Source organism: Eptesicus fuscus, chromosome 6, assembly GCF_027574615.1.
Source record: "Eptesicus fuscus isolate TK198812 chromosome 6, DD_ASM_mEF_20220401, whole genome shotgun sequence".
NCBI lineage: Eukaryota > Metazoa > Chordata > Mammalia > Chiroptera > Vespertilionidae > Eptesicus > Eptesicus fuscus.
In genome coordinates, this window is record NC_072478.1 from 16305257 (window position 1) to 16321777 (window position 16521).

Genomic DNA, 16521 nt, shown 5'->3' on the forward strand with positions numbered 1-16521 from the left:
TCCCGAAATGCCCTGAAAGACGCACTTGCATCACCCGCCCCTTTACTCCGGTTTAGGAATCTCTCATTGGCTCATCTTCAGGCCGGAACGAGCAAACTACATTTTCCAGCGTGCCCCGCGGTGACTCCCCGCTTCCTGTAGACGTGTCCCTCCGGAAGAGGAGTGGGTGACACCAGAGCGACATGGCGCCTCCGGCTCCCGGTCCGGCTCCCGGCGGCTCCGGAGAAGTGGACGAGCTGTTCGACGTGAAGAACGCCTTCTACATCGGCAGCTACCAGCAGTGCATCAACGAGGCGCAGCGGGTGAAGGTGCGGCCGCTTCGGGGCCGGGGACTGAGGTGGAGGCGCTTCCTGCTGGCCGCGGGTCGCGCTCTGTTTTTAAAAAACTCTTCTGGCGGCATTTATCCCCCAGGCATCTCTTCAGAGGCGGTGAGGAGTAATCCTCCCATGACAGAACCCGCAGCGGTAGCAGTTTTTACTTCTCACTGCGTCCTGGAAGGCGTTTGAGTTAGGGGTTTATGCCACTATAATAATAACGGCAGTAATTCTCGTTTGTTGGACGCCCACACTGGCCGCCATACCCTCAATCCCCGTGAAGTAGGGACTGTTTGTCTCATTTTACAGATGAGAATACTCACTTTCAAGAGAGAAATGACTTCCCCAACGTTACCCTGCCCCACTAGCCCGGTTATTTCTCCCCAGTCTCGCTCACTCATTCATTCCTCAGTGAGCATCTCGGTGGGTCAGGCAGTGTGTTCGTGCTGAGCTCAAAAGAGTGACAAGATAGACAAAACCGTTAGCCTGGCAAGGGAAACAGTAAACAAATTAGTAAACAAGTCAGGAGGTGGTGTGATGGAGAACGAGGGAATGAGCTTGGCCGTTTGAGAGCTAGAAAATAAATCCTCAGGCAGGGCCCAGCCAGCAAGGAGCTGATGGCAGGAGAGGGGGGACAGCAAGGGCTGTTAGCAGGACCTTTCAGAGAGGGACATGGACCTTCTGTCACTTGGAGTGAACCATTGGAGAATTTTTTTAAGAGTGGGGAATATGGCAGGGTCTTTGCCTGTGTTCACAGCCTCGTATTCCAAAGAGTAAACAAAGAAGCGAGGGAATAGCACAACTTGAGCACTCTGTGTGGGCAAGGGGAGATAAAAAGTACTCAGTCCGAAATTGGGGGAGGGGTGGCTGCTTAAGGTGGGAGTGGTCCAATCAGGCCTTGCCTTTCCCATTGTCACTTGAACCTGAGACTGAACTTTGCGAAGCTTCTGACCCCGGAAGTTACTGCAGAGGTGCTGTGGCAGGTGTGAGCTCAGGGTAGTCAAGGCATAAGAGGCCAGTGTAGCAGAAGTAAGGAGGAGATGCCGAGGGGGCGGATGGAGAATGGTGTGGGCAGGGTGGGAGGCAGCAGGGTTTTGGATTTTATTCCAAACTGATTAGGATGCCATCAGAGCACCAAAGAAGGGAGTGGCAGACGTCGTCACAGAGGCAGCCAGACGATTGGGAGGAATTTGGACTCTGAAGTAGAGAAGGCTTGCTTTCCATGCTTCTCATCTTCGGCAGTGAACCTGAGGTCTCTGAGCATCTGCGCAATGGGGACTTCGGGAAGCTGTTAGGGTTTGTTGAGATAACATTTGCACCGTTGTATTAATTTTCTGTTGCTGCCTTGACAACTTACAACAAAGAGCACAAAACAACATTAATTTATTAATCTCTCGCCGTTCCTTAGGTCAGAAGTCCAGTATGGCACTCACCATGCTACATTCAAGGTGTCATCCAGGCTTTGTCTTTTCTGGAGGTTCTAGGGAAGAATCTGCTCTCAAATTCATTCAGATTGTGGGCTCGCCACCAGGGGTCACTCTTAAGCTCCTAGAGGCTTTCTCCAGCCTTCAACCTGCCTGCTTTTGCTCCACCCTGTCCAGTCCCCAATTCCCTTCTCAGAACCTGCCATGGGGAAAGTCTGAATTTCCCCTTCTGCTGCATTCCTTCTGCCTAGTCTCTGCTTCTAGGGCTTCCGTGATTAGACTGGGCCCTCCCAGGTAACCAGCATACTCTTTCTATTTTAATCATATCTGCCAAGTCCCTCTGGGCAACCTTATTTGCCCACCATCAGAACTGTATGTGCCTCCTTGCTAGGGTGGTATAGGCTGTGAGAAGATTGAGATGGACCTGGGCTCAGATCCCAGTTCTTTCATGTTGTCTCTGCAACTAGGGCTGACCTTCCGTTTCCCCTCCTGACACCTCTCTCAGTAGGGTCACTGTGAAGTTCAGCATTGCACTCATGTTCACCTTTTGGCTTCTGCCATGTGTCTGTGCTGCTTACGTCATAGCAATGCGTTATTTGAGTCTTCTCCCATCATGATATGCAAACGGTACATCGCTGCTGAAGGAACCAGTGTGATCTGCTATATGTAGAGAGTGACTGAAAACAAAGGAAACCGAACCAGTGACCCCTCTCGCTGGAGGCACACACAGCCCAGCTTCTGAGCCATAGACATGGCCAAGGCATATCTCTGAGGCATCCAGAGAATGGGAGCACTGTCCCTGCCGAGCCATCTGATGTCAGTGGATTCTGGTCCATTGGAGCACCTAAGCCTCTTAGGCAGCCGGTGTTGCATTGACTGCTACCCCGAAAAGATATGTCCAACCCAGAACCTATTAGTGTGACTTATGTGGTTCAATGAAGGGTCTTTAGATGCGATCAGCTGGGGCAGATCGTGTAATTGGTGCCCTTCGAAGAGGACGGCAGAGAGAGGTTTGAGGCAGACAGAGAAGATGGAGGCAGAGGTTGGGGTGATACAGCCATAAACCAAGGAATGCCCAGCACCACCAGAAGCTGGACGAGGCAAGCAATAATTCTCCCCTAGAGCCTTGGGAGGGAGCATGGCCCTGCTGACTGACACCTTGATCTTGGACTTCTGGCCTCCAGAACGGTGAGAGAATACGGACCTGTTGTTTTAAGCCCCCAGTTTGTGGTAGTTTGGTACAGTCTCCCCAGCAACCTCAGATGGGCAGGACCTGAGGTGGTTCCAGGTGAACACTGGTATGTCCTAGCACTGTGTCACCATCATGCCCCTGTTTGTTGGACACTTTTCAAGCGCCCACAAGATGGCAGGCACACCAAGGTATTGGGGACAAAACAGAAGGAGCTGACATCTAGTGTGGTCAGGTGACTCTCATGGCCAGTAAGGGGAGGGGATGCAAACACCCCCTCACCCCCACTCCATCACGGGCCTTCCCAGATAGTACCTCTTGCTCTCAGGCTTCACTGCACCTATCCACTACCTGGGGGCAGGTAGGACCACCTGGTGTCAGACAGCATTGACAGGCATGGGCCTTCTGAGTTCCCAGGTAATTCGCATGAGCTGTCAGAACTGGGGACCCACAGTCCCACAGAGCGCTCAACTCACCTGGTGCCCCTGGTCTGTACATCTGTCTTTTTTTGTCTTTTTTTAAAATGTTTTTATTGATTTGTAGAGAGATAAGGGAGAGGGATAGAGAGATAGAAACATCAAAAAGGGAGAAACATCATCAATCAGCTGCCTCTTGCACGCCCCCTACTGGGGATCTAGCCTGAAACGGGGCATGTGCCGTGACCTGGAATCGAACTGGTGACCTCTTGGTTCATGGGCCTATGCTTAACCACTGAGCCACACCAGCCAGGCTGTCCTTGTTCTTACACCTCTCAGAAGCTCTTCTCTTTCCGACTGATTGAGAAGGTCCCAAGTGTCCACATGTGGCTTTTTGGTAAGACCTTGGCAGTCCTGCAGGGTTGGTGATGGTGGTGCCCATTTTACAGATGGGCAGGCTGAGAGTTTCCTCTGGGACTCAAGGGTTCCCCCATTGTGTCCTTCCTTCGAAGACACCAAGAGCCAGCAGGTCTGTTGTTTTTTTAATTTAATTTTGTTATCCTCACATGAGGATATTTTTTTCCCATTGCATTTCAGAGAGAGTGGAAGGGAGAGGGAGAAGGGGAGAGACACACCAACTGGTTGCCTGCCACACCTGCCCTGACGGGGCGGGGAGTAGGGGAAGGTGGCAACTCAAAACCTAGGTGCGTGCCCTTGTCCGGGAATGGAATCCAAGACCCTTTGATGCATGGACTTTGCTCTAACCGTTTCGCCACACCAGCCAGGACAACATGTCTGTTTTTCTACTGAAAGTGGTGTGGGGCCCCCTTATGGGTTGTCCACACCAGTATCCACCTCTGAGGGTCATTTGAAAGTCACTTATTCAGCAGATGTGCCAAGTCATGGCCAGACCCCCAGCCTGGTCTCCACAGTCAGAGAAAGCCCCTGGGGCCCTGCAGTGAAGTTGGCCTGAGTCACACTGGGACCAGGAGCCAGGCTTCCTGTTTGTGGTCTCCCGTGGCCTGAGAGGAGGACACTGTCGCTCACCAACCTCACCCCACCCCTCAGGCTGGGGAGAAGACGGCATGGTGACAAGGATCTGGTTTTCACCTGGGGGTGGGCAGCCCTGGTGTATCCCCACCTGTGAATCCCAGACCCTGTGCTGTGGCAGCTATATAGACCATCTCTCTGTGCTTGCTGGAGAGGCCACCCGAGGTGGCTGGGCCCTCTTCCCACCTCACTTTTCTCCCCCAGCCCCTCAGGTAGCCTGTGCCAGTGCCCCCACACCCTCTGGGCTATGCTGCTCTGTGTCCACCTGTCCTAGGCATCACAGGGCCTCCGGGAAGTTGGCCAGCACCCTGGGATCCAAAAGCTGTTCTCCTAAGAGAGGGTCCCTCGCCTGCCTCCAGCCTCCCGGGACCTTCCTCACAGTCCCGCAGTGGGTGCTGTGTGAGGTCATGAGGTCACCTCTCTTCTGCTCCTTGGCTCTCTCTAGTGGTTAGGCCGAGGCGGTGCAGTCCGTGGACCTTGTCACCGAGTGCAGGGAGGTCCCCGAGGTCCCACCTGGCCCGGGCTGGACACAGATGTCCTTGTGCTGGGGCAGCGGAGCTGAGCTCTCCCAGAAAGGTCTTTTGCGTGAGGCAAACCTTTGTCTCTCCTGTGTGTCATGTTTAAATTAAAGTTTTAAAACAGAAGCAGGACAGGAGCAAGCTACATGGAAATACTTGTCACAGAAAGTAAAGTCCTCGTCACACATCTCCACCCAGGCACCATTGTTCTCCAGCATCACCTGTCCCCTTGACTTGTGGCTAGAGCAGTTACGGCACTTCTGGTGCCCAGTTCCTTACCTGGGTGAGTGCTGACAGTTGAGCCTCCTTCCTGGGGTGATGTCAGGATGGGACGAGATCAGGTGCCCACCATGCTGTGTGCCCTCAGTGGAGGCTGCTCTCCTGCTGCCCAGGGGCACAGGAAGTGGAAAGCCAGAGCCTGGACTCCACCTTGTCTGCTCATGGCCTCTAAGGGCCCACCAGGCACATGGCCCTGTGGGTCCTGACCTGCCTCTGTTTCCACAGCCGTCGAGTCCGGAGAGAGACGTGGAAAGGGATGTCTTCCTGTACAGAGCGTACCTCGCACAGGTGAGCAGAGGCTATGACTCCAGCGTCCCTGGGATGGAGAGTAAGGAACAGTGCGAGGTGGAGGTTGGGCACCTGGCAGGATGAGGAGTCCCTGGGGTGGTGGGTGTGTGTAAGTTCTAGGCATTGGAGCTTCATTAGGGTGATGCTGGAACCCTGAGAAGCTCTCTGTGTTCCAGGGCAGGGCGGGTGGAGCTGACAGCGTGCTTGTCTCACCATAGAGGAAGTATGGCGTGGTCCTGGATGAGATCAAGCCGTCCTCAGCCCCTGAGCTCCAGGCTGTGCGCATGTTTGCGGAGTACCTGGCCAGCGACAGCCAGAGGTGAGGATTGGGGGTCGGGGGGGGGGCCAGTCCTTCCTCCCTGCCCCCTCACCTTCCTGTGCTTCGGTTTCCCCTACCTGGGCAGCGGTGGATTGTCCTGGCACCCAGAAACTGAACGTGACTTCCTGGAAATGGGGTCTTTGCAGATGTAAGTAGTTAGGGTCTTGAGATCATCCTGGACATAGGATGGGCCCTAAGTCCAGTGACTGATGTTCTCAAGGAGACAGAAGAGGAGACAGAGGAGAAGGCAGACGCAGAGACTGGGGTGAAGTGGACATACCAACAACTGCTGTGGCCGCCAGCACCAGGAGAGCCTTAAACTGACTCTGTGAGAGCCTCCAGAAGGAGCCAGCCCTGCCCACACCTTGATCTCAGACTTCTGGTCTCCAGACCTTTGAGAGTGAATCCCTGTTTTGACTCCCCAGTTCATGGTGCTTTGTGCTGGCAGCCTCGGGATACTAAGACAAGCACCCTCCTGAGGCCATCGATTCTCCCACTCTGTACTTCACTAGCCAGGGTGCCGAGCCCATTCTCACGTGGAAGGGAGATAACCCTGGGGCCTTCAAGGCGCGATGACTGCTGCCACCATTGCAGAAAAGAACCACAAGAAGCACAGGGCATGGGGGAGTGCTCAGGAAAACAGTGCACCTGGTGCCGCCATCCCTTCAGCACAAACTGCTGCCCCCTGCACACAGCCGGCAAGCAGACGGTGCAGACAGCACCAGAGCCCGTGAGGCTAACTACAGTGTGTGACAGGAACAGCGTACCACGCTAATGTCACAGCGACAACCGCAGGCAGCATGTCCACCCCCTGTGTGCCAGGAACCAGGCAGGAAGCTTCCAGAGATGGCTTCAGGGGCTCCTCACACTAACCCCAAGTGGCCTTTGTACGTGATCCCGTCATGCAGGACCGGAAATAGGCTCGTGTGAAGTCCTTTGTCCTTCAGCACCCCCTTGGTGGGTGTGGACAGTGACGCATGTCCCTGCCTTCTAGAGGCCCTCAAACACATGCACTTGGCCAATAGCCCCCCAGCACCTGTATGGCACATAAACATTTGAAGAGACTGGACCCTAAATAATAGTGGTGATGCAGGCTGGACCCACACTTCCTTTCTCTTGTCAACTCTAGCAGCCCACGACCCCCTTTAAAACACGGGGTCTTAGCTCCATTTTCCAGTGAAGCAGAGCATGGCTCATGCCCCCCTGGGGCTGTGGGGTGTTCAGCTGATCCTTGGTCCAGCCTCGGTTCCAGGTGGGCTGCCAGCCCCTGGCCCAGCATAGCATGGCGCCCACCTGTCAGGAGGGGCTTGCACGCTAGGCCGGGACACAGGACTCCTCAGGAAGGCAGCGACATCACTGGTGTGAAATTCACTTGTGCAGCCTCATGTCCCTGCACAGGCACCCCTGACGAGTCAGCTGTCCCTCCGTGTCGGCCACAGCAGCCTGGTAGCTCTGAGGGCCAGGGGACTCTAGGCCTGGCTCATCATTCGTGCTGCCTAGCGGGCACGGCCCCTCCTGCACCACATCTCCCGCACGAGGCCTGGGTGTCCCTGTCTGTGAGGTGAGAAGTGCCTCGTGGGACGGCGGTGAGGCTGGCACACAGCGGTGCTAGACAGACAGCTGGTCCTGTTCTGTCCCTTCGCTGCTGGGCACCCCTGGGTATGTCTGCTCGTGCAGCAGAGAGGCTGCTTCCTGCCGCCCTGGGCCCTAAGCACCTTGTCTTAACAGGGACACAATCGTCGCTGAGCTGGACCGAGAGATGAGCAGGAGTGTGGATGTGACCAACACCACCTTCCTGCTGATGGCTGCCTCCATCTACTTCCATGACCAGAACCCGGACGCTGCCCTGCGTGCCCTGCACCAGGGGGACAGCCTGGAGTGGTGAGTGCCCCAGGCTCCGGACTGCTCGGGGCCTCTTTGTCTGTTGTCATGGGGATGGTGAGGTGGAGGCTGCTTTGAGAGATCTGCAGGGTCCAGGCCTCCCATTCAGGCTGCAGTTCCCATTCTTGGTCCTTTCTGCATGGCTGGGCCACTGCTGAAAACCCTGTTCTGACAGCAGAGCAGAAAGCACCTTTGTCTTTGCCCGTGGTTTCTGCATACACACCCATTTGTGTTCTGGCCCTGGTCTTTCCACAAACTCCCAGGGCCCCCCAGCCCTCCCCTGAGACAGACCCTTGTTTAGGGCACTCCTGGGCGGGGGCTCTGAAGCCCAGCGCACCCCGTAATCAGCTCCACCCCCCACTCCAGGAGGCCACTCTGGGCCTACGCCGCATCCAGGCTGCAGTGTCCAGAGCTCTGGCCCGAGGTTGCAGCTGCCCTCTCCCATGAGCTCTCTGGTGCCTGCCTTCCCGAAGTTAGTTGGTCACCACATTTGTTACATATCTGTTTACATCCAGCTCACTCCAGAAAGGGGTTTGCACCAGCTTAGAAACAGGTGTGGTGCAGAACAAACAAGGCAGTGGACCCCGTAAGTGTTTCTCAGGCTCCTATGAGGGCTGCTAGGTCGTGTTCTGGTGGAAAAACTTGAGAACGAGTGGCCACATAAGTAGTGAACGGTCACAACTGTCTAGGGCCAAAAGGGAGGAATGGGTTCAGGAATTGTGACTGAATTTGGGAAGGGAGGTGTGTGGCATGGGTAGGGTGCCCAGCCTGGACAGAGTGCCCGTGGGCCTGGAGTCTGTACCCTTGGGACCGCACAGAAGCTCCCAGCCCAAGCGTGGTCAGTGTGAGATGTGGGAGCCAGGGCCCTGGGAGGTGGAGTGGGGCTTGGCCCAGTGAGGGATGCCCAGGTCTAATCCAGCTCTGCTGGACTGGTGGTCAGCCTCAGTGTCCCCCTCTGCAAGGCAGGGATGGTGGCCTGAGCACTCGTAGGAATGTACTGGAAGATGGCACCCACATGGAATGAGCCCTGATGAGAGTGGAGTGGGGAGGGTGTCCACTGACCATCTGCCCTGTCCCCTAGCATGGCCATGACGGTGCAGATCCTGCTGAAGCTGGACCGCGTGGACCTCGCCCGGTAAGCCCCTCTCTACCTGTCCCCACCTGGGGCTGCTGGGCTGGGGCCTGTGCATCAGGTTGTCTGAACAATGACAAGTCCACGTCAGGACCCCATGTTCTCCAGAAACTGGTCCTCTGCCCTCAAGGGGGCACTCAGAATGGGGACTCAGAATGGGGACTGTCCCAGAACCACCTTGAGACCCGGAACATGGTGACATGATTGTTTCTCCAGTTATTTCATTCCAGTCCATTGGATGACACAACAGCCTCACCTGCTTTCCCTGCAGGATTGCGGGGTGGCGATGCCCATGCCTCAGTTTCCCTCTGTGATGTAGGTGTTGGGGTGGGCTTTTTGAGTGTAGTGGAGTTGGCATGTCCAAGCCGAAGGTGGGGGGAGGGTGGCTGGGCCAGAGACCATGAGCCAGCATGTGTGTGCATCCCATGACCAAGGAACACGGGTGTGTTGGGGGGCACCAGCCATATCACTTTGCTGCCTCCCACCTCTCCACCCCCAGGAAGGAGCTAAAGAAGATGCAGGACCAAGATGAGGATGCCACCCTCACCCAGCTGGCCACTGCCTGGGTCAACCTAGCCGTGGTGAGCCCCTGGACGTGTAGGGGACTTGGAGGCAGGGTGCAGGAGCATCTGAGCGCCCGGAGGTGGCCCCCTGAATCCAGAGCTGCTGCTCCCATGGGGGAGTACAGATATGGGGTGCTGTGGGTACACTGGACTGATGCTTATTTGGTGCCAGGGTCCCATTACCCAGAGGAACCCCCCTGTCCAGGCCACCCCTGGCATGTTTCCCACTTTACTGAGCCTCAGTCTCAACCCCATTCCGGGCTTCTCGCAGCCAAGTGGCTTGGCCAGAGTCAGAGTGAACAAGTTAGGGGCTTCAGCCAGACTTGGGGCACATCTGTCCACACGCCTCTCCAGGGATGTGCCCCCTCCAAGGTCTGATCCTGTGCCTGGAAGCTGCTCAGCTTGCTCTCTGGGCTCTTGGCACTGGGCGCTTGCCAGTGTCCCCTGGCCCCTTCCTCCTGCCCAGCCCCCTCCTCACATGCCTGGGCACCCCATCTCTCATCTCCTGGCAACAGCCCCTTTTCTGGTTTCTGGCACTTGGCTGCTGTTCCCTGAGTTGCTTTTTTGTGCTGTTCCCAGAGTTACATTTTGAGCCTTGTAAAATGTGCTCCTCGTCTGTGTCTACACTGCCCTCGGGGGTGAGGCCGCACCCGGGCAGGTTTCTAGTATGTGTTCAGTGTAGTTGGATGAGCCCTCTGACAGCACTCTCTGGTAGCCTTGCCTGTTTTTGAAAGCACACCTTGGTCTCAGGTTCCCTTGCAAATGTGGCCCTGCACCTTTAGCAAGAGGGCAGAACTCAGAACCTGGTGGGCAGGGGCAGGGCTGCTGGGTACAGAGAAGAGGCCACCCTTGACAAACCATGTGACCCAGTGTGTCCACTTGACCTCGGCCTGGATGCCCATGGGCCAACTCCCTTTGGAAGCTTCAGCTTCAAGTCTGTAAACTGAGGGCTGGGGGAGCCGAGTGTGAGGGCTTCTTGCTGTTTTGGCCCCTTCGGCAGAGCCCAGGCTGTGGTCTCTGCACAGGGTTAGTTTCCAAGGAATGACTGCCATGGGCTGTCATTGCAAAGTGCTGGAGTTGCTCTGCTCTGAGGGAATGGGCTGGTGTAGGGCCCGGCAGCAGGGTGACAAAGCAGTGACGTCAGAACTGTCCCCACAGGGAGGTGAGAAGCTGCAGGATGCCTACTACATCTTCCAGGAGATGGCCGACAAGTGCTTGTCCACTCTGCTGCTGCTCAATGGGCAGGCGGCCTGCCACATGGCCCAGGGCCGCTGGGAGGCCGCGGAGGGCGTGCTGCAGGAGGCACTGGACAAGGTAGGGCAGGCCCAGCCCAGACCCCAGGGCTCCTGGAGAGGATGGCAGGTGACATGGGCCACATGGGGATTTCATTGCTGACTCAGCTAAAACTCATGATTATAAACAAAGATCCTGATTCAAGCTTCTCTTGGAAATGGGAGGACCTTGTCAGCTGGGGTCTGAGTTGGCCTGAGCTGAGCGGACAGCCATGCCCCGGCCCTTCCTTGCTGTTACCTTGACTGCCTGGTCTGGGGGCCTCAATGTGAAGCCTCATCTTGGTGTGTATTTGGAAGAGACACCCACTATTCCCTATGAGGGAGGGGAGAGTGGCTGCAGACAGGAGGTGGGCCTGGACCTTGTCCAGAAGAGGAACCAAGAATACTCTGGGGTGGCCACACGTCTCTTCTCGCCCCTGACACCTGAGATCTTTCGCTATATATATATTTTTTTTCTTGTGCCTTTCGCTATATTTTTATAACCAGAAAAGATATCAAAGCTTCTTCCATTTTTAGGAAACTTCTTTTTTGTTTGTTTTTGTTGTTGTTGTTAATGCTCATCCAAGGATATTTTTCCATTGACTCTTTTTTTTTTTTTTTTTTTTTTAGAGTGGAAGGGACAGGGAGAGACAGAGAGAGAGAAACAACTATGTGAGAGACCTTACCCCTTCAATTGGTTGCCTCCCACACACACCCCGAGAAGCCGGGTCTCTGCAAAGAAGGGCAGCCTGGGTAGAGTGGGCCTGCAGCGGCCACGCATCCTGGGTGGTACATCCCTGCCCCAAGTGCCCCAGCAGGGCTCTCCCCCACATCCTTGCCTTAGAGCCTCCAGGGGCTCTGGCTGAGGTTCCTGGCGGAGGCATTGGCTAACCCGTTCCCAGAGTTCCCTGTGCCTTAGAGCCCAGCATGGGCTGGTGGGGTGATGTCACCCTCCTGGAGGTTCTGGTAATTTCCCAGCTGCTTCCTGCCAAGACCTCCAGGGAACAGGTGGGGTCTGAGACCGCAGGCAGACCCCACCCTCCAGCAGGAGGGAAGCTGGCTGTGGCAGCACTGAGGTTGCCTCTGGCCGGGCTTTGTTACTCTGGGGTTTGAGATCCGTGGAGTAAATAATCCCCTTCCAAATGGTCCCAGGCAAGGGCCACTGTCCTAGTTTGATCTGATGAGGCACCAAGTTCAAGAGGGAGAGCAGGTGGGAGGACCCTGAGTCACCACCTTGCAGACTGGCCAGTGTGGGGAGCACTCAGGGTCTTGGAGCCTTGCGCCTGTTCCACCTCTGAAGGTGTGACCTTGTGCAGGTCACATCCCCACCCCAGGACGGTGGGGGAGGGCCATCATCCTGGCCGAGATGGGGGTGAGCAGGTCGCGTTCGGGGCCTAGAGATGCTGACCCTGCTTGCCCGGTGTCCCCGTGTTTTTAGGATAGCGGCCACCCGGAGACGCTGATTAACCTCATCGTCCTGTCTCAGCACCTAGGCAAGCCCCCTGAGGTAGGTCCCTCCCCCAGCCAGGTGCGGAGGGTTGTCTGGCCCTCACGAAGCCAGCCTGGGAAGGTGGGGGTTTTGGTGTGGCCTCCGCTCCAGAGGAAGTTCGGGGTCTCAAGGCCTGGACTTCAGGGTTGGCCTGGGGTATGGGCAAAAAACTGCTCCCCGTGGGCAGGTACAGCTGCCATTGCTAGTGGGGCCTGGGGGGTTGGAGTTGCAGCTGCTCTCCCAGGGCCCTCACCCTGGCCAGGGCCACAGGTCACCTGCTCCCATGGGTCCTATGAACAAGTGGGCCGAGGCTTAGAAAGGGCACTAGGGCTGGGACCCTGACCTGTGCCACCTCAGGGTGGGGGGTGGGCAACAGGGTGGAAAAGGGGCTCAGGGGAGTGATCCTCACCTTGTCAGGGTGGGGCGGGAGGAGGGTGCTGGAGCACTGCTCACTTAGGTGACTGGTGACTGGCCCAGCTGGCCAGGGCCCCAGCCAGGGATCCGTGGCAGTCACTTCCTGGCCCTTATAGAAGAGTACTTGGTCAGCCTCAGCTAGGGTGATGCAGGACAGCTAGGTTGACCCTTCCAGTCACGGTAGAAACGGACCCAGACTCCTGGTTTCGGGGAGACAGAGCCAGACAAATGCCCCAGCCCCATACAGTCAGGGCTGAGCCTAGCGGGTGGGGCAAGGCTGCCAGCAAAGGTTCTGCTGGGGCCTCTGCTTCCGTCCCCAGGCCTCTGCGTTCCTGAAACTCATCTTCCTTCCCAACTCCATTCCCCCTGACCTACCCTCCACTCTTCCGGCCCCCCACCCTCTGCCAGGGCTTCAGGTCCCTGTGTAGCCCACTCCCATGAACACTGGTAATCCCCCATTCATGTCCAAGCCTGGGCACTGTTCCAGGGTGGGGCAAAGGAGGACATGTGGGGAGATCCGGGCTCCTGGCAGGGAGTCTGCTGAGTGGCCCTTACCCCACCCCACCCCTGCCCTGCAGGTGAGAGCCACAGGGGTCCCTGTGTTCAGTTAACCTCAGTCTCACCTTCCCCACAGGTGACAAACCGCTACCTGTCCCAGCTAAAGGATGCACACAGGTTCCACCCCTTTATCAAGGAGTACCAGGCCAAGGTGAGCCCCAGACCCCCCAGCCCACAGGGAGGGCCTGGAACTCAGGTTTTGACTCACATGTGTTTCCTTTCTCTTTTGCCCCCATTTCATGTTGAAGGAAAATGACTTTGACCGGCTAGTACTGCAATATACTCCCAGCGCCTGAGGCCGGCCCCAGATGCGTTTCCTCAGTGGGAAGGTGAGGCCCAGCTGTGCTGCCCTCCCGCTGGCACCCGCCTTCACCCATTCTCCCTCACTGGCTGGTCAGAGGCAGACGCTGGAAGCCCAACCCTCTTCTGTCAATAAACGTCTCCACTCCGGGTCTCCCCACCTGAACCATGTTTGCACCTGCCCCTTTGAGAGGGGCGTTTGGGAACCAAAGCTGGGACAGGAGGGGCCTGGGCACAAGGTCCTGGAGACCAGGGTCTATGAACAGCAGCCGAAGGGACTCCTTTGCTCCTCAAAACAGCTGCCCCATGCTGCTGAGCTGAAGGCACAGCTGTGTCCCCCAAGCCCAGTTGGCATCCAGGGACACTGAGGCACAGAGAGGTCACAGCCATCAAGAGGAGCAATAGGATTCAAACCCAGGACCTCCAGGTGGTCTGTAGGTGGTGAGGGGGCTGGAAGTGCTCAAGCCTCAGCTTGGCTAAGCAAGGAAGGAGTGTACTGGGTCCTTGTGGAAGAACATCAGCCTCCCCAGGCCCTGCTCCTCGGAGTCATCAGCCAAGCTTGAGACCTGCTGTGATTAGGGCCCTGGGTGCTGGAGCCCCAGGGTGGAGAGAGAAAGGCATAGTGTTTGCCCTTCGAGATAAGAGGAAGCAGGACCACAGGGAGAGGGGTGGGGAGGTGGCCTCTGGGATGAGGTTACCATCAAGCTGTGTCCACCCAAACTATAAGTTGCTGCCAGGCCGGTTCTGGGGGACAAGCATCTTAAGCAGCAGGAACAGCCCATGCAAAGGCCCTGAGGCCATCCTGGGCTCCAGGAGCTGGACAGGGTTTCTTGGCCTTTGTCCCTGGACCAGTCTCTGGTTCCTTCCCAGGAAGGAGATAAGGCACTTGGGTTCCCAGTGCCTGGCCCCATCTGCCCTAGGAGGCTACCCAAACTCAGTCCCTGGTTGCCAGGACAGGACACAGCAAGGGACCCCCTTCAGTAGAGCTGGCCCCTAGTTTTCCCTGCCTGTGTGGAGCTTAGCAGGGGAGAGGTGCAGAGAAGGCCTCCCCAGGCAGGGGCATCAGTGGGGAGAGAGGAGCCTGCCCTCTCAGTTGGGGCAGGGAAGCAGCACCAGCCATGGGACTTCAGCAGCCCCTTAGCAGGCCCCTGGTGCCTGGGAGCCCTGGTTTCTAATTGCCAGCACCAAGAGCTACTTTCCATTTCGGCCCTGCACCCACATGTTGGTGGCCTCCTATCTGGGCCCTGCCAGAATGAAACTAGAGGCTGGGCTGGGCTGGTGGGCAGAGCCCTCTCCCATTACTGATGGACACCAGATAGTGCTGGGCGGTTGGGAAGACCCAGGGCTGCTCCACAGGCTGAGTTGGACCTATGGGGGCATATCCGGCCAGCCCAGGACCTCTGAGCCCCTCTGCCTGCCAGGTTGGCTGTGGAATTAGTCACCCAATGGGATGGGTGGAACACCCCCCCCCCCCGCATCCATTTCATATTCAAAAATAGTAGGAGGTACAGCAGGACAGATGGTGACAAGTGCCAAGGAGAAGACTGATTGGGAGGGGGCGGTCCAGGAGGTACACTGAGCAAGTGCCATTTGTAGGTGAAGCCTGAAGTTAGAGGAGGAGATGCCCTGCCATTACCTAGGCCCTAGGGCAGTGATGGGCAACCTTTTGAGCTTGGTGTGTCAAACTTCACCAGAAAACTGAGCATAACTCGGATAGTGTGTCACTTTGAGGAAAAAACATTATTTTGCCAATGTTTCATCCTCAGGAGCAGCAAATGTTTTATCCTTGGCATGCGGCCGCCTCAGCGGCCACGTGTCATCAGAAATGGCTACGCGTGTCAGTGCTGACTTGCGTGTCATAGGTTCGCCATCACTGCCCTAGGGGAACAACATTCCGGGCGGAGGGAACAGCCAGTGCAAAGGCCCTGAGGCAGAAGTGTGCCTGAGGTATTAAGAGGACCAGGGAGGAGCCCAGTGTGGCTGTAATGGAGGGAGCAAGGTGGAGAGGAGGGCAGGTGGTGAGTCACAGGAGTTGGGCTTTTACTCTGAATAATGGAAACCAGGAGGACTGTGAGCAGAGAAGGCTCCTGCTGACCTCTGTGCGGGGTAAGGAGAAAGCCAGGGTGTCAGACGGGGCACGAGGTGGCCAGGACCACATGAGACTGCAGGTGTAGAGAAGTGGCTGGATTCAAGAACATTTGAAGGTGGGGCCACAATGTGCTGCAGGACTGGTTGGGGGAATGAGGTGAAGAAGAAATGAGGGCCCTTTGACTCCTGCCTGTTTTCACCTGTTTACCTGAAGGTCAAATCAGGCTGGTGGCTGCATGGGATCTAGCCTAGCTCCTGCAGAGCCCACACTGATGCCTGCACTCTGCACCTCAAAGGCTAGGGGATAACATCCCGGATGTGGGTAAAGGAGGGGCACAGGTGGGTGGGAGTCCTGGGGACTGGGATGGGGGCTGTCAGTGCCCTCAGGGATGGCTGTTGGGGGGCTTCAGGCAAAGGGCCCATCAGTGGATAGTGGAAGGTTACCTGGGGTGGTCCCAATAAAGCCTGGTCTTGATCCAGCCTCTGAGTACCCGCCCCCCAAGTGGGCACCCACTCCCTTGGCCTCCCCACAGCCTGTGTTAACCTGCTGCAGGGGAGTCCTGCCAGGTCCTCAGGGTCATGGAAGTCCATCAGATGGCCTTCAGACACGGCCTAACCTCTCAGGCCCCCTGGCCACTCCTCCAGGGGACCCCCTCATGCCTGCAATCTACCTTACACTTAAACCCCTGAGTCCTGGGTAGGTGCAGAGGAGCAAGCCTGAGTCCACATTCAGGTCCCTAGTCCAGGAACCCTGGGCTGGAGGGTGGAATCTTCATCAGGTGTTTCTTCACCCTAGAGTGGTCAGTGTCCTCTTGAGAATGAGAACAGAGGCCTTCATTTACAGTAAACCTACTGAATGTAGTGAGGTCACTGGATGCACCAGGTCCATGTGCCTGGCTTCAGGGAATGGTGAGGTCTGAGGGTGGAGGGCTGGGGGGAAAAAGTGCCTGCTTGCTGGTGCCTCCTTGCCCCGTGTCGAGGGCACAGCCTAGGGGTGGGGAGCCCTGGAGGCTCTGCGCCTGGGTTCC

The 16521-nt window shown here is 56.8% G+C and overlaps 1 protein-coding gene across 1 annotated transcript; it reads left to right on the forward strand.

Moving 5' to 3' along the window:
- Positions 1–119: 119 nt before the first annotated feature.
- Positions 120–13571, forward strand: COPE (COPI coat complex subunit epsilon). Its single transcript, XM_008156371.3, has 10 exons — positions 120–308; positions 5416–5478; positions 5697–5797; positions 7526–7678; positions 8760–8813; positions 9310–9391; positions 10532–10687; positions 12083–12151; positions 13182–13256; positions 13354–13571. The coding sequence occupies exons 1-10, from the start codon at positions 183–185 to the stop codon at positions 13399–13401; spliced, it is 927 nt and encodes a 308-aa protein (XP_008154593.2). The 5' UTR covers positions 120–182; the 3' UTR covers positions 13402–13571.
- The last annotated feature ends 2950 nt before the right edge of the window (positions 13572–16521 follow it).

Excerpts from the sequence above, each read along its gene's own strand:
- COPE (XM_008156371.3), top strand. The coding sequence starts at position 183 with ATGGCGCCTCCGGCTCCCGGTCCGGCTCCCGGCGGCTCCGGAGAAGTG. Across the intron at positions 5,798-7,525 it reads CTGGCCAGCGACAGCCAGAG|GGACACAATCGTCGCTGAGC; the intron begins GTGAGGATTGGG and ends TTGTCTTAACAG. Across the intron at positions 10,688-12,082 it reads TGCAGGAGGCACTGGACAAG|GATAGCGGCCACCCGGAGAC; the intron begins GTAGGGCAGGCC and ends CCGTGTTTTTAG.